At 44.0% G+C, this 22,360-nt stretch overlaps 1 protein-coding gene across 5 annotated transcripts in view; it reads right to left on the bottom strand.

Moving 5' to 3' along the window:
• Nucleotides 1–22,360, bottom strand: part of OPCML (opioid binding protein/cell adhesion molecule like) — a 764,421-nt gene that overhangs the window by 13,996 nt on the left and 728,065 nt on the right. For 2 of the 5 annotated variants that reach the window (XM_045585434.1, XM_045585432.1), the window contains 4 exons: nucleotides 2,975–3,112; nucleotides 2,477–2,597; nucleotides 1,821–1,972; nucleotides 882–908 (listed from right to left, as the gene is read on the bottom strand). In XM_045585434.1, the coding sequence (XP_045441390.1) occupies nucleotides 882–908; nucleotides 1,821–1,972; nucleotides 2,477–2,597; nucleotides 2,975–3,112 (438 nt within the window). The remainder of the gene's footprint in view (nucleotides 1–881; nucleotides 909–1,820; nucleotides 1,973–2,476; nucleotides 2,598–2,974; nucleotides 3,113–22,360) is intronic. The other 3 variants (XM_045585433.1, XM_036449159.2, XM_036449158.2) reach the window with 3 other exon arrangements.

Raw genomic sequence — 22,360 nt, 5'->3', positions numbered from 1 at the left:
AAGGCAAATTCAGCACTTTCTATGTGACTGAGAGTGATCATAAAAAAGAGGGGCTCTGAGGCTCTGCCTCTGCAGGCAGATCTGGGTACCACTTGCTGCTTCATCTAAATGTCTCCCTCTCTAGCCCCTGGGTGAACACCAGCATCTGATGAAGGGCCCAGTGTGGATTCACTAGCTATGTGTATTTCAGTGTTGCCTGACCTCTTTTTTTCTCCTTTTAACTTGTCTTTATTTATTTATTTTATTTTTCTGGATACCTCACAATTTCTTTTTTTTCTTTTTTTAAATTTATTTTTTTATTTCAAAATAAAAAAAATGGGGTGAATAACCTGTCTGCACAACACTAACATGATGTCTAGAAATCAGTAGATATTATTACTATTATTAATGACTCTAAGCACTTCTACTTTACAATGAAGATTTTAGAATTGAGTCTTTAGCCCATTTTGCCTTGGGTTGAAAGTATAAAACATTCCTACGATGGTGACTTCCCCATGGAAACAATAATCTGATCATCAATTTGGTCTCTGGGCTGGGTTGCTCTTAGTGCTGCTGTGTACAGAAATAGCAGCAGAATGGTCATCCTTTTTAAAGGCCACCAAGTAGAAGGTATTTTTGTTGTTATTGTTGTTTGGGAAGTGGGGGGTAGGGGAGGGTCAGGATCCTTTCCCTGAAACACATAATGGCATTTCATATATGTGCATGTAAAAGCCATCAAGGTCTACATGCTTGCTACTTAAATCCCAAATCCCTAGAGTCTATCTACTATGGAGAAATCAATCAGGGAGGTGGAGCAGGCAAGCCTGTCTCTGAAGTAGGCTCAAGTTCAAAAGCATAGGCATTCAGGCAGGCAGAGGAAGGAAGGAACATGCGGTACCCACCTGCCACTGCTGATGAGGGGCTTATTTCTAAGACACACACAGCACAATGCACACACCATGCAGAGAGAAAACAAAAGACATAGATCACACATTTCAGATGGTTGGTGGACGCCATTTAGTCCATGTCAATGCCGAAAGCTTTTGCAGTGTCTGATGTGCACATGGGAAAATGAATACCTTTTCGTTCTACTCACCAGATGCTTCCCTCCAACCACATCTCAGCAAATAAACAAATACATACACACAAGAAGTCACAACAAGCTGGCCCTGATCCGTGGTGTGAAACGTGGCACAAAGGAGATGGACACGGCAGTGTGGGAAGATTTAGTGAGAGAAGGACAGGGTTTCCTAGGGAGGCCGCCATGGCTCTGGAGAGCTCTCTACGTGTGGGAGAGAAAGGCCTCCAGAGAAAGGCTTTGGTGCTCCCATTTTGGACAGAACAGTCCTCATGAGGAGGACTCAGAGGGCTGCTCTGTTCCTTCCGATGAATGAGAACATGACACGGCAATCAACACGAGAATCATGATGGCAGCGGTTGACTTGGCTTAAAACTATAAATACAACCACCCTCCAAAATCATAGACTCTTACTAGAGAGGTTACCTGAAAATTATATCTCATTTACCTTGAAGATATTTCCATAGCACTACACCTGAACTGTCCCCGTGCTCTGTGCTTTTAGGGCAACCACCATCAAACTTGGGTTTGACTTGGGTTTACCCCGTTTGGTGAGGTGCAAACCTTGCCTTTCAGTAGAACGGGAGATAGATACACCACTGTTCCACGTGTGAGGAGAGTGACGGGGGGAGCGTTTTATATCTAAGGGTGGTGGGTTGAGCGGTATGGATGGACATAGGCCAAGCAGCTCATGCCTTCCTCCCTCAAGTCCCTCAAGCCCCTCCTGTGGCCGAGCCCAAGCACTCAGGCTTCCCGCACTCACCATACAGTGTGATGCTGGTGTTGGTGTTCCCGAGCTTGTTTGTGGCCACACAAGTATAGTTGCCATAATCCTTTTCTGAAACATTGAAGAAAGTCAGAGTGGATATGCGCCCTTTATTCTCAATCCTCACGCCGTCCAGGCCGGTGGCTAGCCTGCAACAGAGAAGGCACTGCTGGTCTACTTCTACACATAGAGTCAAACAGCGGACAGGAGGTGTTGGGAGAACTAAAATAACATAGGCTGATCCTACAAGGAGGCCTTTCTTGCTTCCAAACTCAATTTCCTAGGACCTGACCAGTTCCTGCACCTCGAACCAGAGGCACCATGGCTCTCATCAGTAGGAAAAAGAGAAGGAAGCTAACATTCCAAAGGCTACATTTACTGCCTCTCATCATCGAAGACTGCCATGTGTACAGCTAGCCTCAGATTTGGAAATAAGCTCATATTGCCCATTTTCCAGCTTCCTCTTTTTTTTTTTTTTTTTTTTTTTTTTTTTTTTTTTTTTTTTTTTGTCCTTATTTCTGGTTCTAAAGGAGCCTCTGTATAAATAAGGCAGTAAGACATCTTGGTCCCTCCCTTACTGCATCCCTTTCCTCCCATGTAGTAAGCGCTCCATCAGCTCTGCTCAGGCAGCCCTGTTTCCATCCTCATTGTACCTGGTGTCTTCCCTGAACCACTGGAACTCAGCGGCGGGCACGGCAGAGGCTTCACAGCTCAGGATGCCCTTCTGACCAACGGACACACCCATGTTCTTGGCTTTTGAGATATAGGGAGGGTCTGTGGGGAAAAGGCAAAGCGATGACATGACATGACATGGATAAAGGGCACATTCAGTCGCCCTGCTAACAGATGGATTTCTTTGGACATCTTGCCTTCCCAGTTAGATTACCAACTATTTTAGGGAAAAACCTGCTTACTTGAAGATATTGCCTTACCCCTGCATCTTCTTTAGGACTTTAAACCAACCCCAAGCTATCAATTCTTCCCATTGGCTAAGAGATGTGACAGTCACAGGAAGACTTGGATGGGGCACAGCAATCTAATCATTTTCCTGATGGAGATAACTGGGTCTATCAGAAAATAGCATTGCTGTTACCACCTTGCCCCCCAGAGACCCTCCTCTATTTTCCCCCTTCTGACAATGGTCAACTCACAGTTTACAGTGATTTTCACTTTCCGCACATCAGGAGCAGCCACATCGTTCAAGGCGCTGCATTCATACTCCCCGGACTGGTCACGTTTGATGTCAGAGATTTCCAGGTATTCATCCTCGCTCACAAAGCCCTGGCCTTCTGGGAGAAAAGGAGCAGACAGAAAGCAATCATGAACCTGCGAAACCAGGGACAGAGCACATTGGCATCTAGGACTGGGAGGAGGAGGGATCTGAAGCGCTGTAGAAAAGGGATTTAAACATCAAGAATATAAAACACCATGCTGGTCCACAATGATGGCATTTGAAGGAAGGACTTATCTGCTTGAGTCTTGGGTCTTTTGCCCAACTCACTTTAACTTTTTAGACTATTTGGTGAGAAGATATGTTTACTTATATGATTCCTATGAGGATAAACTAAAAGAGTTCATGTGAAACAGGACAGCACATTACTAGAATTTGATATTTTAGAGAATCACCATAGTTAATAACATAACAAAGACAGTGGGAGTAACTTTAGAGTATGTTAGTATGGCCACCTTAATTGTTTCACTATGTAGAAATGTCTCTGAATACAGAATACAAACTATTTCTTCATGCAGAACAAATAAGTGGCCACTTAACATGTTAATAGAAATAAATGTGCCAAATAGCTGGTTTGGTTTCAAATTGTGCAAGAGAAGATAAAGTAAAGAATGAATGAATAAGAAAGGACTTTGTGACTGCTATGTAGTAGGTGCGCTATAAACTCTTGCCAACATAAATGTGATAGCCCCAAATGATGGATCCACAGTTACTAGAATGGTGTCATGGATTAAATACCCAGCTTTGTCGGGGGCATTCTGGAGGCTTTATTCCTAGGCATTTGTGAAGCTTGTAATTCATGATCCAAAATATCTGGGGACTGCACAATGAACATTGCTTGCAGTCTCCATTGCATGCTCTTGCCACAGCCTGGCCCCTCTGCCATATTCCTATTCCCATGGCCAGTGGTTTAGTGCAAAGAGAACAGATGCTCTGTCTTGAAATACCCATGTTCTAAGTTTCGTTAAACAACCAGGCTCCAATGAAAACCCAGTTCGCACAAAGGCCAAGGAGATGTACACTGAGGGGCAAGATTATTATGATCTCTGAATGCATAATAATCTGGCACTCAGTGTATACCCTATATAATAATAGGCTAATATGCATATTGTCCCCTCAACCAGGAGTTTGACCAGCAGGCAGGTCAACCAACTGCCCATGTCCCAAATTCATGCACTGGGCCTCTAATATATATATACTGAGTGGCCAGATTCATGCACAGGGCCTCTAATTAATATATATATATGTGAATATATATATTCTGAGAGGCCACATTATTATTATTATGCATTCAGAGATCATAATAATCTGGCCTGGCCACTCAGTGTATAGCCTTTTGCATTTCTCAGAGGCCTGCTGCCTGATTCCTTTCTGTGTCCCAGGAGTTATAACAAAATACTTTTCAGGACTATACAAGCTCATCATACTTCCCTCACATTCCCACAGAAGCATCTGAGTTTGCGTCTACCATGAGTGGACTAGGAGGATATGGTGTGCTAGGACCCCGAGTGGTGTCCCGCATTTGTGAGTAAGAGAGTTCCTGGGTCCTTCATGGAGGAAGAGAGGAAATTCATTTTCACCATCTGTAATGCCGTGTTTATGGGATGGATATATGACAGCAGAAAGGAAGGAAGGAAGTGTTTCTTGTAAAGTGGGGATCATTACGATAATACTACCTCATTAGGTGAGAGCTGAATTTGTCAAGTTTGTGCTGTAAAGTGAGTGCTTCTCAGATTTTAATTTGCATATGAATTCTTCTAGGATTTAAAATATCAATATATAGAGGGAGATCTGAATCAGTGGGCCGAGAGGGGGCCCTGGGATTCTGTATTCATAACAAATTTCTCTGTGCTGTGGGTCTGAGGCCCACTCTGAGCAGTGAAGCTAAAAGGCACCGCCAACTGCTGCTCTAGGCTTCTCCTACTCACACCTGAGGGTCAACTGAGCCTGTTTGGTGACCAATAGGTCAACTAGGGTCTCTGAGTGCCCCCAGTGACGAGCTCTCTGCAGACCAGTAAATCAAGAACAGGGCTCGGAGGGTCCATGGAGGCTGAGTGTCTGAACCCAGAAAGCTACCATTCCCACCAAGTCTTTATGGTCTTACTCCAAAACACATGTCCTGCCAGCACAGCTCCTTTGCTAAGAAATGGGAGGTGGATGTTGAAGCTCCTCCCACCACAAGCCCATTGAAGGTGATAAGATGCTATTTTCTTATCTACTTTGAATCCTGGTGAGCTTTTCAAGCAGGACAAATCTAGGTTGCTAAGTGCCTGGAGACGTAGGAAACTGAAAGGTTTAATGCTCTCATGCCCTCTCCAGTTCTGGTTGCAATGTGCACTTCTGATTCCATGCCATAAAGCAAGGGGCAGAGGCAACATACATGTTCATTCACTTTGTTAGCTGCCAGGAAGCCATACCACTGACTATGGAGGCAAAGGGAGGTGGGGGGCACAGAGAAGCTCAGAGGGAGTAAGACAAATGGCAAGAGGAGGAGGAAGGTTGCACTGGGTGAGAAAGGGAGGAAAGGCAGCTGCAGGAAAAGTGGCCTGATTGCCATGGGAAACATTCTGAAGACACATTCAGAGGGATTTGAAAAAGCTTCGCTGCAAGACCACAATATGTTCTCTGGCAGAAGGTAGGAAAACAGGAGCTCCCAATGTGCCTGCCGTGCTGCTTCTTGGTGAGATGTCCTGTAACAAGCCAATAACCCAGAGGCAGTATCCATGTGCCTGACATGTTCAGACACCCCATACAACGTGAGTGCGGGCAAAAGGAAGTGACTGAACACTGGAAGAAATATAATAAAAAAGAGGGACCATTTCTTTCCAAGGAGGAGCACTTCCAAGAAAAGTTCAATTCCCTGTATTAGCAAGATTAAGATCTGCAAGGACTCAAATGAGACCATTTATCAGGGGACGTGGGAGGTCCCTGGGCCAGGACCCCTCAGAAGCAGGGCACATGCTGGGGGGCAGGGTTCTGTGGGCACCAGGGATTTCTTCTCCAGGGAACCATACTATGACTTCACACAGTCATAGAATGCAAAGGACAAGTCCAGGCTGGGCAGGGACTACTCTATCTCAGAAAGGGAGGAGCGAGGAACTGTCTCAGGGAAGGAGCCTAGAGCAGTCTGTGGCCCTGACCTCTCACCCACACAACAGAGTTGAGTTAGATGCTGTGGGGGTAGAGAGGGCATGGACGACAAGGACCTTGACCCTGGATAGTCTACAGTCCCACCAGCCCAAACTGGGGCAGTTTATATTTTCCTGTCCCTGAGCTCACTTTTTAAATTCTTAATTGTCTTTAGCTCCCCCAAGGGCCATTAGAGCTAAATGAAACCCAAGCATTTAGGGATGAAGAGATTCAATAGGAAATTCAGGGAAAATTCTGGAAGCTTCCTGACCCAGCCCTTCTCTCCTTTCCAGCTGTCCTCCCATGCCAGCTGCCTCTGGGCCATAGCTTTTTTCTTTGTCCAATGCTTTTTTTCTTTGGTCTCAGCCAATTCCTTGGGATTATAGAGTTGAAAGGATGATAAGGGTCAAAGGTGTCACCTTCTACTTTAGGGGATTATTATCCCTAGCAGAATATCTTCCCCTAGGGATGGCTTCAGGGGCTGGCCTACTTCTCCTATGCTAAATGATTCACACAGTGTAGAAAATTGTCCTCCTAAGGGGGGCAATCCCTGCCTGGCAAACCCTTTGAAGTGATTAAAAGTTGCCCCCAGCCCACCATCCCTTGTCATGAGTCATGGAAAGCAGCTGATCTGCCTACAGAAGTTACTTGGTGAGGTTAAATGTCAGCACCCATCACAGCTTTTCCCAGGAGACCGGTCAGTTGGTGACTCAGTGGCACATGCCTGGGTGCAGGTGCTGTAGAGAAAATGAGCAGGGATATGAGGACGGGGAGAGGAGGACCAGAGTTCAAGGAGGCATCTACTCAGAGAAGAGAAGGCAAGGGGGAGAAATGCCATAGGAAGAACTTGGATAAACAAGAAAGCTGGAGGGGAACACCAGCAGCCAGAAGGAAGCCAGTGCAGGGGTGGTGGTGGTGGGAGGTTAATCTGGCTCAAATGCTAGAATTTCTGAAAATGCAAGAAATTTGCCTACTGTCGTAACCTGTTTGGCTTAGTGGATAGAGCATCAGCCTGTGGACTCAAGGGTCCCAGGTTGGCTTTACCATCGCCAAGCTGGCTGACAATCGGGCTTGCTTAGCATCCAAGGCTGATACAGCCCTTGCCTTTCACTCTGTGAACTGAAGACGATATCTAGACTTGCGCAGCAGGAATACTTGTGCAGCAGTGCTCAGTCACAGGCCAAAAGCTGGACCTGAGCGTATGGCCTGCATTGCAATGGGGAGCCAGAATGAGGGGGGCCCTTGAGACCCCAGCAGAGGAGCATCAGGAAGGTGATGGAATATGAGGAGTGCCATCTTCACTTGTAGATGATTCTCTTATCTCTGCTTAAATGAGCAAATAAACTTTCCAATTACAATTGTTACCCATCATCCCTGGGGGAGACTGGAAGAGGCCTTTTCCTCCCAGGGAGGTTGGGGGCGGGGTTCTATTCCAGAAAGCAGGAGCTGGAGATCTGCTTTCTCACTCCTTCCTGGAGATCTCCTGGCCCTTTCTCATTCACATCCCTCTTGACACAGGAGCCTTCTTCTTCTGGAGAATAGGAACATTAGAAACATCCTTGAGGTGGATCTGGGGCAAGGTTTCAACACTTAGGACAATTTGGTTGCCATGAGCTCAGTATTTGTTGCTTGAGCTTGCTTTCTATACAGCATTCATCCCATTGTCCAAATTGCAAACACACTGAGAAGGAATTGCACTTTTTCCTTTGAACTCGTTGGGCATCTAGTGTAAGATAAACTTATAGTATTTGTTCACTCTACTGATGGCTACAGGCTTGGGAACTCTGAACCCATTGCTACCTTCTATCCTCCCCCCAAAAAAAACTATCCCTCTCCACTTACTTAATCTATCCTGTTTCTGCCAGTTCCTACCCTCTACCCCTTGACTCTCCTTAGAGCACTGCTGGCAATAAGCACCTCGGGGCTCCCCCTCCTTAATTAAACCAGGGTATGTGGACAGCAGTGCACTCCATTCCTGCCTGCTCGCAGCTCCCAGAGGCATCCCCTCACTGCACTGAAGTTAATGAAAAGTGTGATAAGCCCACTGTTTCATTTTCCCTTAATTAATACAAGCAATTGACTTGTGCTAAAGTCATTTTGGTTTGTATACCGAGCCTCTGGGTCAACATCTCAGTCGCTGGCAGTGACAGACTCTCCTTGACTTGGGCTCAGATAACCTTTCTCAGGCCGAGGCCACTGGGGCCTTCCCCAAGGAAGGAGCAGCTTACCCGGATCCAGGCTGCTTGCTAGCCTCCTTCCCCGGAACTTAATGACCAGACCCATGTGAAAGTCAACTGAGAGTCTAGAGGGGTAAAGAGTACATTAATAATGCTCCTGGTATCTAGGGGCACAAAGACTTTTCCTGCCAATGGTAAGTTGTTCCCCTATTCTGATGGGACAGCTGAAGATGATAAGAGAGGAACTCAAGTAAGTCACCCAGGGGATGTCCAGAAAGATCAATTCTGATTCACTAGGCTTTTTTTTTTTTTTTTTTTTTTTTTTTTTTTTTTTTTTTTGAGGAGGAGAAGGAGGAGGAGGAGGAGGAGTAGGAGGAGGAGGAGGAGGAGAAAATCCAAAGATGAGAGGATGTGAAGGGTTTTGTCTGGTGGATGCAGCAGTAGAAGAGACTGTTAAGTAACCAATGAGCAGTGAGGTCTAGGTGGAAGTGCCTAGAGGTCTCCTCCAGGGGGCACACCAGAATCATCCAAAGAACACTTACAACAGACCTTGTGCCCATGCTCACAGATTGACTGACTGGCCTCAGAGGGAACCCCAGAATCAGCCTTTCCAGGGGACGCTCCTGTACAAGGATGACTGAGATGACACCCCCTTTCCCGGTCCCCGGTTGGTACACTGAGGGCTCTGTGGCCTTCACTCTCAGGTGCCAGCTACCCCTGTAGGCTCCCAGGCTTCTTTTGCTGGGAAGGCACTTGGGGCTTGCAGTACACCTGATATGGCTTGGGGAGTAGGAGCATCTGATGTGACCTAGGTTGCCCAGGCCTTCTCTGAGGTCCTGACAGTGCAGACTCAGGAACAGAGATGCCATGTGATGTCAAGGTGATGGTTCTCATCTGTCACTGTTCGGTAGCTGCTCAGAGATGGGAAGGAAAGGGTTTTGACAAGTATGAAGGACTGTGTGTGTCTGAGGGTAATGCCTCGTATTAATGGGGGAAATTAATTATTTCCTATCTCTTCTCAGACTCCTTTTCATGCAGATTTTGACAAGTAACTGCTTTCATTCCCTCCCCTTGATGGGTAGATTGGAATAATGTCTTAAAGGTACCACTAATCATCCACTTGAATGATGTGAGGCCCATTTTCCTGAGCTTGAGGGTAACTGGAATACAGGGAAGCAATACTGCTCTCTGCTCTCTGTCCTCCTCTGTTTTCTCTAAAGTATCCCTTCTTTCTTATATGCCTTCCCTCCCTGATCCTTCCAAACCAGAAGACAGATATTGTGAGGTATGGAACGGGGCCTCAGTGGCAGTGAAGGCACAATGCTTGGCACCACACTTTCCCTGTCCTTCACCTCCACTGCCAGAGCTGTGGGTTCACCAGGACAGCGCCAACAGGATCTGAGGGCCATGTGATGGCTTCTCTTCTGTGTCACTTTGCTGGCATCAGGGACCCTGGATGGCAGGTAAATGTTAATCCTGAGTGTGTCCCTGAGTGTGTTTCTAGAAGAGATTAGCATCTGAGTCAGTAGACCCAGTAATGACTACCCTCCCCAAAGTGGGTGGCCACCATTCAGGCCTTTGAGGACCTGAAAGAACAAAAAGTTGGAGGAAGGGCAAATTCTCTTTCCTCCTGAGCTGGAACAGCCTTCTTCTTCCATCCTTGGAAATCAGAGCTCCTCTCCTTGGGCCTTAAGACTTTAGGTCTTGCAAAACCGGTTTCACTTAGTGGATAGAGCGTTGGCCTGTGGACTGAAAGGTCCCAGGTTAGATTCCAGTCAAAGGGCATGTACACTGGTTGCAGGCATATCCCCAGTAGGGGGTGTGCAGGAGGCAGCTGGTTGATGTTTCTCTCTCATCAATGTTTCTAGCTCTCTATTCCTCTCCCTTCCTCTCTGTGGAAATCAATAAAATATATTAAATAAATAAAAAAGACTTTAGATCTTACACAAGTGTTCTTCCTCCCCCACATCCTCTGAGGCTTTGGCTCAGGATCCGGAGTTACATCCTCTACTCCCTTACTTCTGAGGTTCAAACAGACTGAATAACATTTGAGTAAGCTTTTTAACCAGCTGAGCCTCCTGTTTCATCACTAGTAAAGGTAATGGGGTTGGATTAGATAATTTTTTAAAGTGTTAGAACTAACATTTGATGATCAATAGCTGGTTGAAAAAAATAATGTGTTCCTTCCAGTCATTGATTCAAAGTGTGTGTGTGTGTGTGTGTGTGTGTGTGTGTGTGTGTTTAAAGAAAAACTATACCAAAATAAGAAATACATCTTGGAACCTCATGGGAAGAGACAACGACATAGAAAAACCTAAAGATTCTTGAGCTTAAAAATCAGAATGCAATTCATCTGGAGAAGCAAACAGTGATATTTGCAACTGCACAACCAACGAGCTGCAGAAAAGGAGAGACCATTTCCATCAGTTATTATTGAGGGGGACAATTTCTCAATCACCAGCAGATTGTAAACGGGGGGTACAGCTCATCTGGGACTCTTGTATCATAGGGATTATTAATTAGCTACTAACTTTATCCAATTAGCAAGGACACTGATGAGATGGTGGGGAAGCAGGACACAGGGGCGGGGGCAGGAGGAGGCAGCCAGGCCCATTTCTGAGATGGAGGCACAGAGCTCTCTGGCTGTGCTGAAGAAACACGGCTCTGCTGCTTTCCTTGCAAAGAGACAACCAACAAACAGGTGAAAGGAAGTGAAAAACGCATGCTTTACTTCTGTTTATTTTCTGTCTTGGCAGTGCTGCCATGACTACAGTGGGCATCGGCCTGGCCAAGAGGGAGCTCTGGGTGTGGCTGCCTCTCTGACTGCTGACTTTGCTGGGCTCTCCACCTACATTCCTAGACACCTGGGTCCCTCAGTTTTTGGGCAAAGGACAGACTGCCTGTCTCACTAGAGCCCCCTGTAGATCTGTAGAGAATGCAAAAGCACAAACAAAAGATGTTTTGTGTTCTCCTTTGATGTGCTGAGATTCCAGTGTGGGTCTCAGTATAAAGGTCTATCAATTGAGCAATGTACCAAGGTTTTCTGGCCCTCTGTTTTCTATCTTCCTCTATGGTACCACTTTAAATTGTTTAAATTACAGTTCACATACAGTATTATATTAGCTTCTGATGTATAACATAGTGCTAAGTTACATACCTTATGAAGTGATCATCCAATAAGTCTAGTACCCGCTTGGTACCACATATAGTTACTACAATGTTATTGACTTCTAGTAGCCCTGCACACGAATCCATGGGCCAGTAGTTTGCCAATAGCTCGCAGTCACCCTCCAATAGCTCTCTGCCTGCTGTCCTGCCCTCCTGTAGCTCCCCCATCACTCCCTCATGGTTTTCTGCCCTGCCCCCTCCTATAGCTCCCCACTGCCCATTTGTAGCTTACTGCCCCACCCTCCTGCTGATCTGAGACCCAGTTGTTACACAGTTGATCATTATGCTTCAAGGTGTAATGACCATTTGCATATGACATCTTTTTATATAGGATATTCCCTAGGCTGTACTTTATACCTCCACAATATTTTTGTTGTTGTTGTTGTTTTGTTTTTTTGTTTTGTTTTTTAATATATTTTGTTGATTTTCTACAGAGAGTTAGAAACATTGATGAGAGAGAAACATCAATCAGCTGTCTCCTGCAACCCCCTAGTGGGAATGTGCCCGCAACCAAGGTACATGCCCTTGACCAGAATAGAACCTGGAACCTTTCAGACTGCAGGATGATGCTCTATCCACTGAGCCAAACAGGTTTCAGCCACACTGCTTTTATAACTCCACCCACTGGACTTCTTTGCCATGAAGGATAGTCCTCAAATTCCCTAAACTGTTATGGGTTCCACCTACTGGACCCTTTGTAACATGGCAGGCTCGTCCACTGAGGAGCTAAGAAAGGTATGTTTTGCTCTCAAAGCTGCAGAAGATGGGGCAGAGTTAAAGGAGCTCTCTTTCCTTTATCCCCCAAAGGCCCAAGACTCTGTGATTTCTCCATTCTGAGCTTCTTACCTCAGCGTGTTAATAACTTTTGAGCCATGGGGTCTAAGGCAGTTGCTAGGCACCCGGACTCTGATGATCAACCAGGCTTTTTATTTTAAAGAAGCAGGAAAACAAAGAGTTGAGTTTGAACCCCTCACTGGGATTTAAAGGAAATATTAGATACTATTGAGTAGGGGGAGAGCGATGCAAGCGATGAGCCTGGGAGTGCAGTGGGGAGTGCTTGAGGCAGGCTTGGAAGCAGTTTCATTTCCACAGCAGAACTGGGATACCATGGGAAGCAAGGAAAGAGCAGGATTGGGGCGGGGAGGCAGGAACATTCTGGAAAGTACACTGTAAGTCATTTTATCACTCTTACTACTTTTCTGAGGAAAATTACTTTTGGCTCCTGGTTAGTGGATTCTGGCTCCAGGGGAAAATCCTGCCCCGTGCAATGACCTCAGGGAAATTGTAATCACCAGCCAACTGTTATTTCCATGTTTTGCTTTCTCATCACACTTTCCCACTTTCATATGATTAGCAAGAAAGGATGACTACCCTATGCAAAGCACATGATAGGCAGTATCATTTTGTGTGAGTGTGTTTATTTAGGGGGATGAGTGTAAAATACTAGGACCAGCAAATGGAAGCCATGCGATGCATAGCTATTGAAGTGAATTCTCCTAAGCACATCGTTTCAGACAGCTCTCACTTGTATGGTCTCTAAGTTTACACTCCAAATGACTAGGGGCATGCCTTTCACTTCTGCGTCCAGCTCTACAGACCCAACTTCTTTTGGGTCATTACTGCTCTTGCAAACAAAGGTCTGAGGAAATTAGCATTTGTGCCTCAGTTTTTGGAGGGGTCAGCGATATTGGAACTCCTCCAAAAGTTGGACCTGGGAGTCTGATTTGGATGGGTAAGGACCAGTGCTCAGTGAGTCAAAAATTGACTTCACAGCATCAGGCTTTGGTGGCCTAATATCTAACCAGGAGCCATCAGGAGCCATACCATCCTGCCCGTGGCTACTCTACAGGGGACACTCTACTGCCTCTTCCACTAGCTGCTCACATTGACAGCTCCTCAGTGGGGCCTGGGGTGAGGACAGAGCTCAGATAGGAAGCAGCCTGCACCCAGGTCTTAGGGGATGTGGGGCAGGCCCCTACCCAAAATAGGATCTGCAGTTTTATGAAATCAGTTCTTTGGGGTCTTTTGCAGAGAGGAGAGGGGCTGCTTTCCCTCCCAATTGGGCCACTCTATATGATGTATGAAGGACCCACTTGTGGGAAATCTACAGCAGCACATTCATTGCTTCATGACCTGGCCAGCATGGTTCAGTGGTTGAGCAGAGACCTATGAACCAGGAGGTCACTGGTTCCATTCCCAGTCAGGGCACAAGCCCAGATTGCAGGCTCAATCCCCAGTAAGGGGTATACAGAAGGCAGCCAATCAATGGTCTCTCTCATCATTAATGTCTCTCTCTTTCGCTCTCCCTTCATCTCTGAAATCAATAAAAATATTATTTTTAAAAATTGTTCCATGACTGAAGGGATACACAATATTGACATATTACTAGTATGCAGACCACCTAGAAACCATGTGGTTTTCAGTCTAAATATCCATTTAGTTTTTCCAGTAGAATTTAATGATCACGTGCTGACCCTGGACAGAACAAACACATCTGGGGCAGTGCCAATCTGTGCCATCTGATTCACCCTCTTCCCGTGAGACCCTGGTGATTTTATGAACAAAATGTAACACCATTATGAAAGGATCTATCACATAAACTTGGGCATGTTACAGGTCTAGCCCATCTCCTAAAACAAAACGGTGACCTTCTTCAATGGCCTGAATTAACCCTCCGCTCCTCATACCAGAATGCAAAGGAGTTTCCCTGGGCTGGCTCATCTCACTTCTACTTTATGGTAAATCCTTTACATCAAGTGCAGGGCCACAGCAGCTCTGTGGGCCACAAATGGTCACACACTCTATATCTTGCAAACACTAGGAACTGAGCCTGAACTGCCCAGTGTGCCGAGGTAACTCACACCTTAGAGCTGGTACCATTGTAACTCAAAGTCCCCTCATTCCCAGAGGAATGTCCCCATCAGTTAGTGAAGGCTGCCCCCCTGCTCTGTGCTTCTTATCTCTGGCAGGGCCCTCAGGACAACTGACATCACTCTCGGGACTACTCCATAAGGGGCTTGGAGGGCATACTAGCACAAGTGGGATATGACTTAGTCACTCTGCAGCAGGGAAAGCGCATTCACTCTGCACCCCCTAGTGGTGAGGGCAAGGGACCCAGCACTATTGATAGGATATTCCATTCTGACCCCAAGGAACTTTGCCTCTTCTCCTTGTAGCCTGATGGATCTTCAGACACCCAAATATTGGGAGAAGCAAGTGATCTGCAATGAGATCAAACTGGAATGTTTCCTACAACTCATGGCCACCTCTGACAGGCCCCAGACAATGGGACCTAGAATTCCCTCTGCCAAAGGGAAATTTCATGTTTGCCCTCATGGGAGAACCCCTAGAGATGTCACTCAGGAGAGCAAGTTTATGTGCTGCTCTGTCAGAGGTCCTTGATTATGTCCGTGGACGTGTTGTAACTATGAACATCACACCTTTCATTTTCAAAAGCATCTTCATGTAGGCGATTATTATATGATCACCCTACACTTAAATCATCCCAAACTCTAAGGAAGTTCTCTCATATTTAAATATCTTGAGCCTATTGGATGTCAATGAAGACCAAATGTGTATAACTTCTTCTTATTCTTCTTCTTTTTTTTTTTAATTCTCACCTGAGGAGAATATATATATATATATATATATATATATATATATATATATATATATATATATATATATATTACAGGTCTAGCCCATCTCCTAAAACAAATATATATATATATATATATATATATATATATATATATATATATTTTTTTTTTTTCTTTTTTGAAAGAGTGAAGGGGAGAGAGAGAAAGAAACATTGATTTAAGAGAGATATATAGATTGGTTGCCTCCCACATGTGCCTTGACCGGACCAGGAATCAAGCCAGCAACTGAAGTATATGCCCTTGACCAGGAATTGAACCAGCAACCCTTTGGTCTGTGGATCGATGCTCTAACCATTTAGCAACTAGGGAAGTATAATTCCTTCTTTGTCAAATGCACTAATTCATGGATCTCATATTTGAAAAATTGCCTACTATACTCATTAGAAGCCCTGCCTTCATGGAGCTTACATTTTTGTAAGGAAAGAACCAACATCAGATGATACAAAAGATCAAATACGTGAGATATTAGTGGCTATCAAATCTGTTGTTAAGTAGCAAAATTCTCTCTGCCGGTGAAATCCTACATTGAAAATTCCCCAAGTTATGAAAACGGAGCTGCTCTTTGGGGGTTGGGGTGGGGATGTGTGGTTCAGGGCTTATTTCCTCTCCTTCCTCTCCCCACTCCTTTTTCTAACACTCACAGAGACCTCAGAGCTCTGCAGAAACTCCTGCGCTGTTTATGATTTGCAGTTAAGAATAAACAAGCTCCCATTGTTCCGAAGAACACAGTGCCTTAAAGGAGACAATACATAAACACATATGTTAAGCAACCATAAAAGATTTAAGTAGCTTTTCAGAACAAAAGAAACGATGTCCAAGGCTGTGTGAATTAAACAGCTAAGAATTCTATTGATTGCTAAAGGAATTTTTAAGGCACAAGAGGTCATACGAGGCTGAAATTTTTAGAATTTATTTTTAGTAAGTTATTTGAGGGATTATGTTTTTTCATTAAAAGAAAATGCCATGTAGCGAGGCTGGTAGCCTCCTGGTGCATCTTGTTCATTTCCAAGTGCATCATTGTCAGAAGCGGTAGTAACAGCTGAGAGGACTTTATGTGGCCCAGAACTGCAGGGCCATTATTCAGCCATTTATTCAGCCAATGGTAAATGATTCTACCCATATTGCACATAGAGGGTGCTGAGGATGGAGGCTCAACTTACCTCCAAAGGACATAATTCACCCAAGTCATCAACCACAGAGGATGGAAAGAACAGTGAGCATGCCAAGTGTTTTGAACTTGTCGGGGAGAGTTGTAAAATATATTTATTACTGTTGTGCTGTTCAACATTGTCCAGTTAAAAAGATTGAAGCAATACTTTAATTACACCCCTTCTACAACTCTCTGGTTACATAAAAGTGCATTAATCGCAATTGTTAGCCCACCAATGCCTCTGTTAGGCAGCAGGGATAGAGACATCTAAGACAATTCAACTTAGAGTCTTAGGGTCATAAAATTGATGAAAGGAAGCCATGGGCTAAATGCCTCTGGGGGAAACCAAGGGTGCTCATGAGCCAGGATGCACAGAACAGTGTGCATGGTTTTAGGATAGAATGGGACTGGAGCGGTGAGCTAGAGAGTAAAGATTCCAAAAAACATCCTAACCATCTAAAGATATCATTCCTAGGGCAACACAGTCTGACCTATGGCTACAAAATGTGCATTCTAACCTAGACTTGCAATTGAATTATGCCTCAGTTTCCCCTACAGCAAGATGGTGAGATTAATTCCTTCTCATCCTTCTATGCATGATTGTGATGAGGCTCTAAGGCACATGTGTCAAACACAAGGCCTGCGGGCCAAATCCGTCCCGCCAGGCCTTGCAATGTGGCCCGCACCACGCTGTCATCACTGCACTCCGCTGCGTTTCCATCACAATGACAGTTTATGACTGTTCAGTAAACCATTCGGCCCGCGATTTAGGCTGGATTTTAGATTTTGGCCCCTTCTCTGATTGAGTTCGACACCCCTACAGTCTAAGGAAGCAAGGCCATATGTGTCACATGGCTCCTTAACCATGGGACACTGAGAAATAGGTCCATAGGCAACTTCATCTTTTTGTGAACATCACAGAGTGCACTTACACAAACCTAGATGGTCTAGCCCAGTGGTTGGCAAACTGTGGCTCTCTTGACTAATGAGTTTGCCCACCACTGGTATAGACTATTGCTTCTAGGCTACAAGCCTGTACAGAATGTTACTGTGCAAAACAGCGTGAGATTAAGTCAAGCACAAGAGAAATGACGAAAACAAGAGACGCAGTACGTAAGATGAATGAGGCCACTGTCGGCATAATGCATATGGCTTTACAGCAAACTTTTTTATAAGTAGAAAGAAGGCACTCTACAATAAAAAAGTATTGTACAGTAAATACATAAATCAATAAAGAGCCATTTATTATTATGATCAAGTATGATGAACTCTATAAAACTGAACAGATTGTATTTCTATGCAACTGGAAGTATAGTAGGTTTGTTTAAAACAGCACCTCCACAAACACTTGAATAATGCATTATGGGAAGACATTACCATGGTTACAACATCATTAGGTGACAGAAATTTTTCAGCTCCATCATATTCTTATGGTACCACCATAAGTTATGTCATCAGTTCTTGACCAAAACATCAGTGAGAGGCACATGGGTACATAGGAAGTAAGAGTTAACTGATTACCATAATGCAACATTGTTTAACCTCTTTAGTCTCATGACCCATTGATACTTAAAAATTTATTAAAGATCTCAAATAATTACTTTTTTATATTATACTTATTGATATTTACCATATTAGGAAATCAATAGAAAATATTTTAAATACTTAATATTTTGCTTAAAAATAATAATAAACTCTACATTTTAACAGAGGTAATGTATTTCTATGGGGAAATAAATATTATCAAAATATGAATTACTGAGAAGAGTTTTTACTTTTTGGCAAATATCTTCAATGTCTGCCACTGTTAACAGAAGATGGACTTCCATAGATGTTTTGGCATTCAATCTGTTGAGATAGTTTGCTGTGGTTGATGTGTTTAAAGAAAATGTAGGCTCATGCAGAGATGGAGTTAGAAAATGAAATGTTTTCATGGCCCTTTTTGGATCATTGCATATACTCTTTTTTGGTGTACACCAAACTTTGATTAGTGGTAGTTCCTTACCCTTAATTTTAATGTGGAATCTGAAACCACATCAATAAGTGAACATTTATACTCTGCCAATTTAAAACCTCTTTGAATGTCTCTTTTATCCATGCATCCTTATGGAACATGGTTGGTTATGGAGAAAATCTTCATTCACTGCTATATGTAGCTCCTACAAATGTTGACCTATTTCATTATACAAACTTAAAAAAAAAAAATCACCTGTTAATATCACCACCCATCTCATCAGAAAAGTCTCTAGGTAATGGGAACCCACAAACTCGTGATGGCAAAGACAAGTTTTCCAAAATCCCAAGCTTGCTTGAATGGCACTTTTGGTAACAAGTTCTGTTAGCTGTTTTCCTCCAAGCAACTAACTCACATTATTCATTTTTAAGAAAATAATCTCTTCCTTAACCAAGTCTGAATCACCATAGTTTACCTGTATACTGTTCTTTCATGAAAAAAAAAAAAAATGCCATTCTCTAAAAACAAGGGGTAGAGCCACTTTAGCTCACAACTCCAACAATCTAACAACCAATTTTCCCTTCAGAAAACTTCGTACCATGTGCATTCCTCTATTTCATTTCACACAATATTAAAAACTCATGTATTCAAGTGCTAAGATGTAATAAAATTAATTTTTTGCTATATCAATAAGAACATTCTTAATGTTAAACTGGCTTTTCATCATTAATTAATTCATTTATTTGGTTATTTATTAGTTTTATGGGGAGCATGGAGTGATGAGAACTACAGCGAAGATTATGATGGTCAATTGATTAGTGCTAAGATTCTCACTTTGGCCTTTGTACCATTAAGACAAATGCCCATGTATTGGAAACAGGAAATAATATCTTCCTATTACTATGAAAATAGCTTTGATCTTACCAAAGCCATGAAAGGGTCTTGGGAATGAATGGATCAGAGGATCAATGAATCACACTTGGAGAATCATTGCGAAGATAATAAGTGAGATGTGTGGAAGTAGAAAGGGCAGAGACTTTGGGAGGAAGACATATGTTGACTAAAGATAAATAAAATTTCAGCAGCAAAAATTGATGACGGCTATCCTGACAACACGGAAGAATAAGGAAAAACTGTAAAAAGTAAACACGTGGACTTAAAAGCATAGCAACTGGGGGCCTATATTTCACAAGAGCAAATAGCCATGCACTTCAATAGTTTCAGAAAGTATCACCGAAACTCAGCACCATTCAATAAGTACTGTGAGCAATAATGACCTTGAGTGATCAAAACAAGGATAAAATATCAACTATACTCCTGCTTAAGAAACCATGAAAGGAAAAGCTTTCTCTTAGAAAGAATCCCTTAGAAATATTTCCATAACAATAATTGTGAGAGGGCAGGACAGGGTGAAGATAAACTCCAGACTCCACTGTGGGGCAGGGCGGAGTTATCCTCCATTTTGTGTAACTGGACCCTAACCCTCATCCAACCAATCAGGGTCAGCCAAAGCAGTGACATCACCACCAGTGTAAAACCTCTGGGCTTGGCGAGATTTGCTCTCTCTTCCGCCATGATGTCTGCGTGAGTGGGACAGAGCCTATGCTAACATGGAAGAGGCTCTTTTGTTAATTGCATCGAACTTGGCTCCCTGATGGTCTTTAGGGATCATGGAATCTCACAGAAATCACGGTACAACAATTGAAACTCCAAGATTTGCTTTGGGGCTTTATTGAGATGTCTAGTTGTGTGGACTAGCTCATTTCAGAGGATGGATAAACAGAGCATCTCAGTAATTAAATAAAAATCCATGACACTAGGCAGGATCACTTATCCCACTTTATAGATGGCCAGTGGGTCTGAGATTCACGACACACACCAGGACACTGAGTGAACCAAAGGAGAAGCAGGATGTCATATCTCCAGTCCCATGACTAGGCCACACCCACACCCCTCTCCAGAGGGTTCCCCTTGGACTATCTTAACCACCTGTGAAATAATAAAAAAAACATCAGCCTATCTGAAAATGTGAGCCCCATCCAGGAGAGTCCTGGGAAGCTGGGTATTCAGAGCCATTGAAAGTGATCTCTGCCCAGCAATCCTGAGCCGGGAGCTTGTGGCACTGGAGGAGAGATGATGATTTATCACATTTAAGTAAGCACCTGGTTTTGCTTCCTGGCCAGAGCCTCCTTGTTAGGCGCCCTGAGAGCAGGTTCCTCTGCCATGAGACTCACAAGAACAGGAATTCAATTACATTGTAGCCTAACCTCGCTGGAAGGGAAGGGAGAAAGAGCATCCAACAATCCAGACAGTATATCTTAATCCACCTGACCTATCTCTTAGGCCAATGTGTAATGAATGGCAGTAAAGAGGATTTCTACAGACAACAGTGGCCAGTGACCAGGTCTTGGAAAATTAGGTTTTGCTGGGAAGCAGTGCTTAAATTTGTCACTAGAAATTGTCCCTGAAGGTGGCTGAGAGGGAGGGACTGGGATAGCAAAGTTGGCAAAAATCCCAGACCTCTGGAAAAGAGGGCACGGGTTTCAATAAGACCATGGACACTCCCCTAACCTGCAGATGCAGGGTCTGCCCGGTGGGATAGGAAATAATTAAAGAACTCTACCTACCGATTCCCTGGAAAAACATCCACTTATCAAATCAATGAAGCAAACACTTTGGGACATTTTGCATGGTTTTCTCAAATATCTCTTCACAATTTCTGTGTAAATATAATCTAGGAGTTGAGCTTTGAGGATCTCATGACACTCTCAACCCATGTCCACTCATTTCCAACACTAACACACAAACACTATTTTCTATAACTGGGCACAAAAATTGTATGGCAGGGTCCTTTTTACATACTTAGATGAAAGCACTTAGTTTTCTTTTCTTTTTTTAAAAAATATAGTTTATTGAGTTTTTTACAGAGAGGAAGGGAGAGGGATAGAAAGCTAGAAATATCAATGAGAGAGAAACATTGATCAGCTGCCTCTTGCACACCCCCTACTGGGGATGTGCTTGCAACCAAGGTACATGCCCTTGGCTGGAATCAAACCTGGGACCTTTCAGTCTGCAGGCCTATGCTCTATCCACTGAGCCAAACTGGTTTCGGCAGCACTAAGTTTTCTAATGTGAGACCCAGGCAGCTCTAACAAACTCTCCTGGAAACTCTAAGTTGTTGCAACTTGATATGTGGTCCAGGACCATCAGCACTGGAGTCCTGGGGAGGGTGACTGACATGCAGAATTATAGCTGCATTGAACAGCCTAGTCAGTGGTCGCCAACCGGTGTTCTGCAGGCCACTGTGGTCAGTGAGGTCCCAAAGGCTGATGACTGCTGGCTCAGGTAGTTTAACAAGAGCCCAGGTGTCTCCCAGGCATTGTACCTGAGAGAAGCTCTTCTTCTCCACTTCAAAGGTTGGGGAACTTGGAGGGTCAGGACATCTGGGTTGAGCCCTCCTCTGTCACACTGTGACATGGCTCTTGGGCCATTTAACCTTTGAGGAGGTCCATTTTCCCATCTGCCAAGAGCAAGCTTTGAGTAGATCCTTACTTCCTAAATTTGGTTCATTAATCACCTGCATAATTTAAGAAGATTTTTAAAATGCAGATTATTGGACCTCTCTCCTGCAGACTCTGATTTGGAAGTTACTGAAATTCAGAAGTGTTTAGGTTTGTCCGACTGTTCTAGATCTGGGTATTTTCCCCCAGTTCCAAGAGAGACCGGTTCATATACAGCTTGACCACTATCAGCCGTGCATCCTTGGACAGATGAAGGCTTTGAGATTCAGCTCTTCATCCTGAACATGGAAATATGACTATCAACTACCTCGAGTTTGGAAGATGAAATAACTTATGTAATTTATGTAAATCACTTGACATAGAAACAAAATGCATTTTGTTATTCTCCCAATTTCCCTCTCATTTCCCTGAACTTCTATAACTCTTCCCTACTTTGCATCTCCAAGGTATGAAGGAGGACAAAGTAGGCTCCCCCTTCAAGCCCCTGTTATTCCCTGTCTTGAGAGTCCTTCTCCCAGAAGGTGCTTGCTTCCTCCTTTAGGTTTCTG

This window comes from Pipistrellus kuhlii, unplaced genomic scaffold, assembly GCF_014108245.1.
Source record: "Pipistrellus kuhlii isolate mPipKuh1 unplaced genomic scaffold, mPipKuh1.p scaffold_m20_p_20, whole genome shotgun sequence".
In the NCBI taxonomy this organism is placed as follows: Eukaryota; Metazoa; Chordata; class Mammalia; order Chiroptera; family Vespertilionidae; genus Pipistrellus; species Pipistrellus kuhlii.
This window is presented reverse-complemented; position numbering and strand designations above follow the sequence as displayed.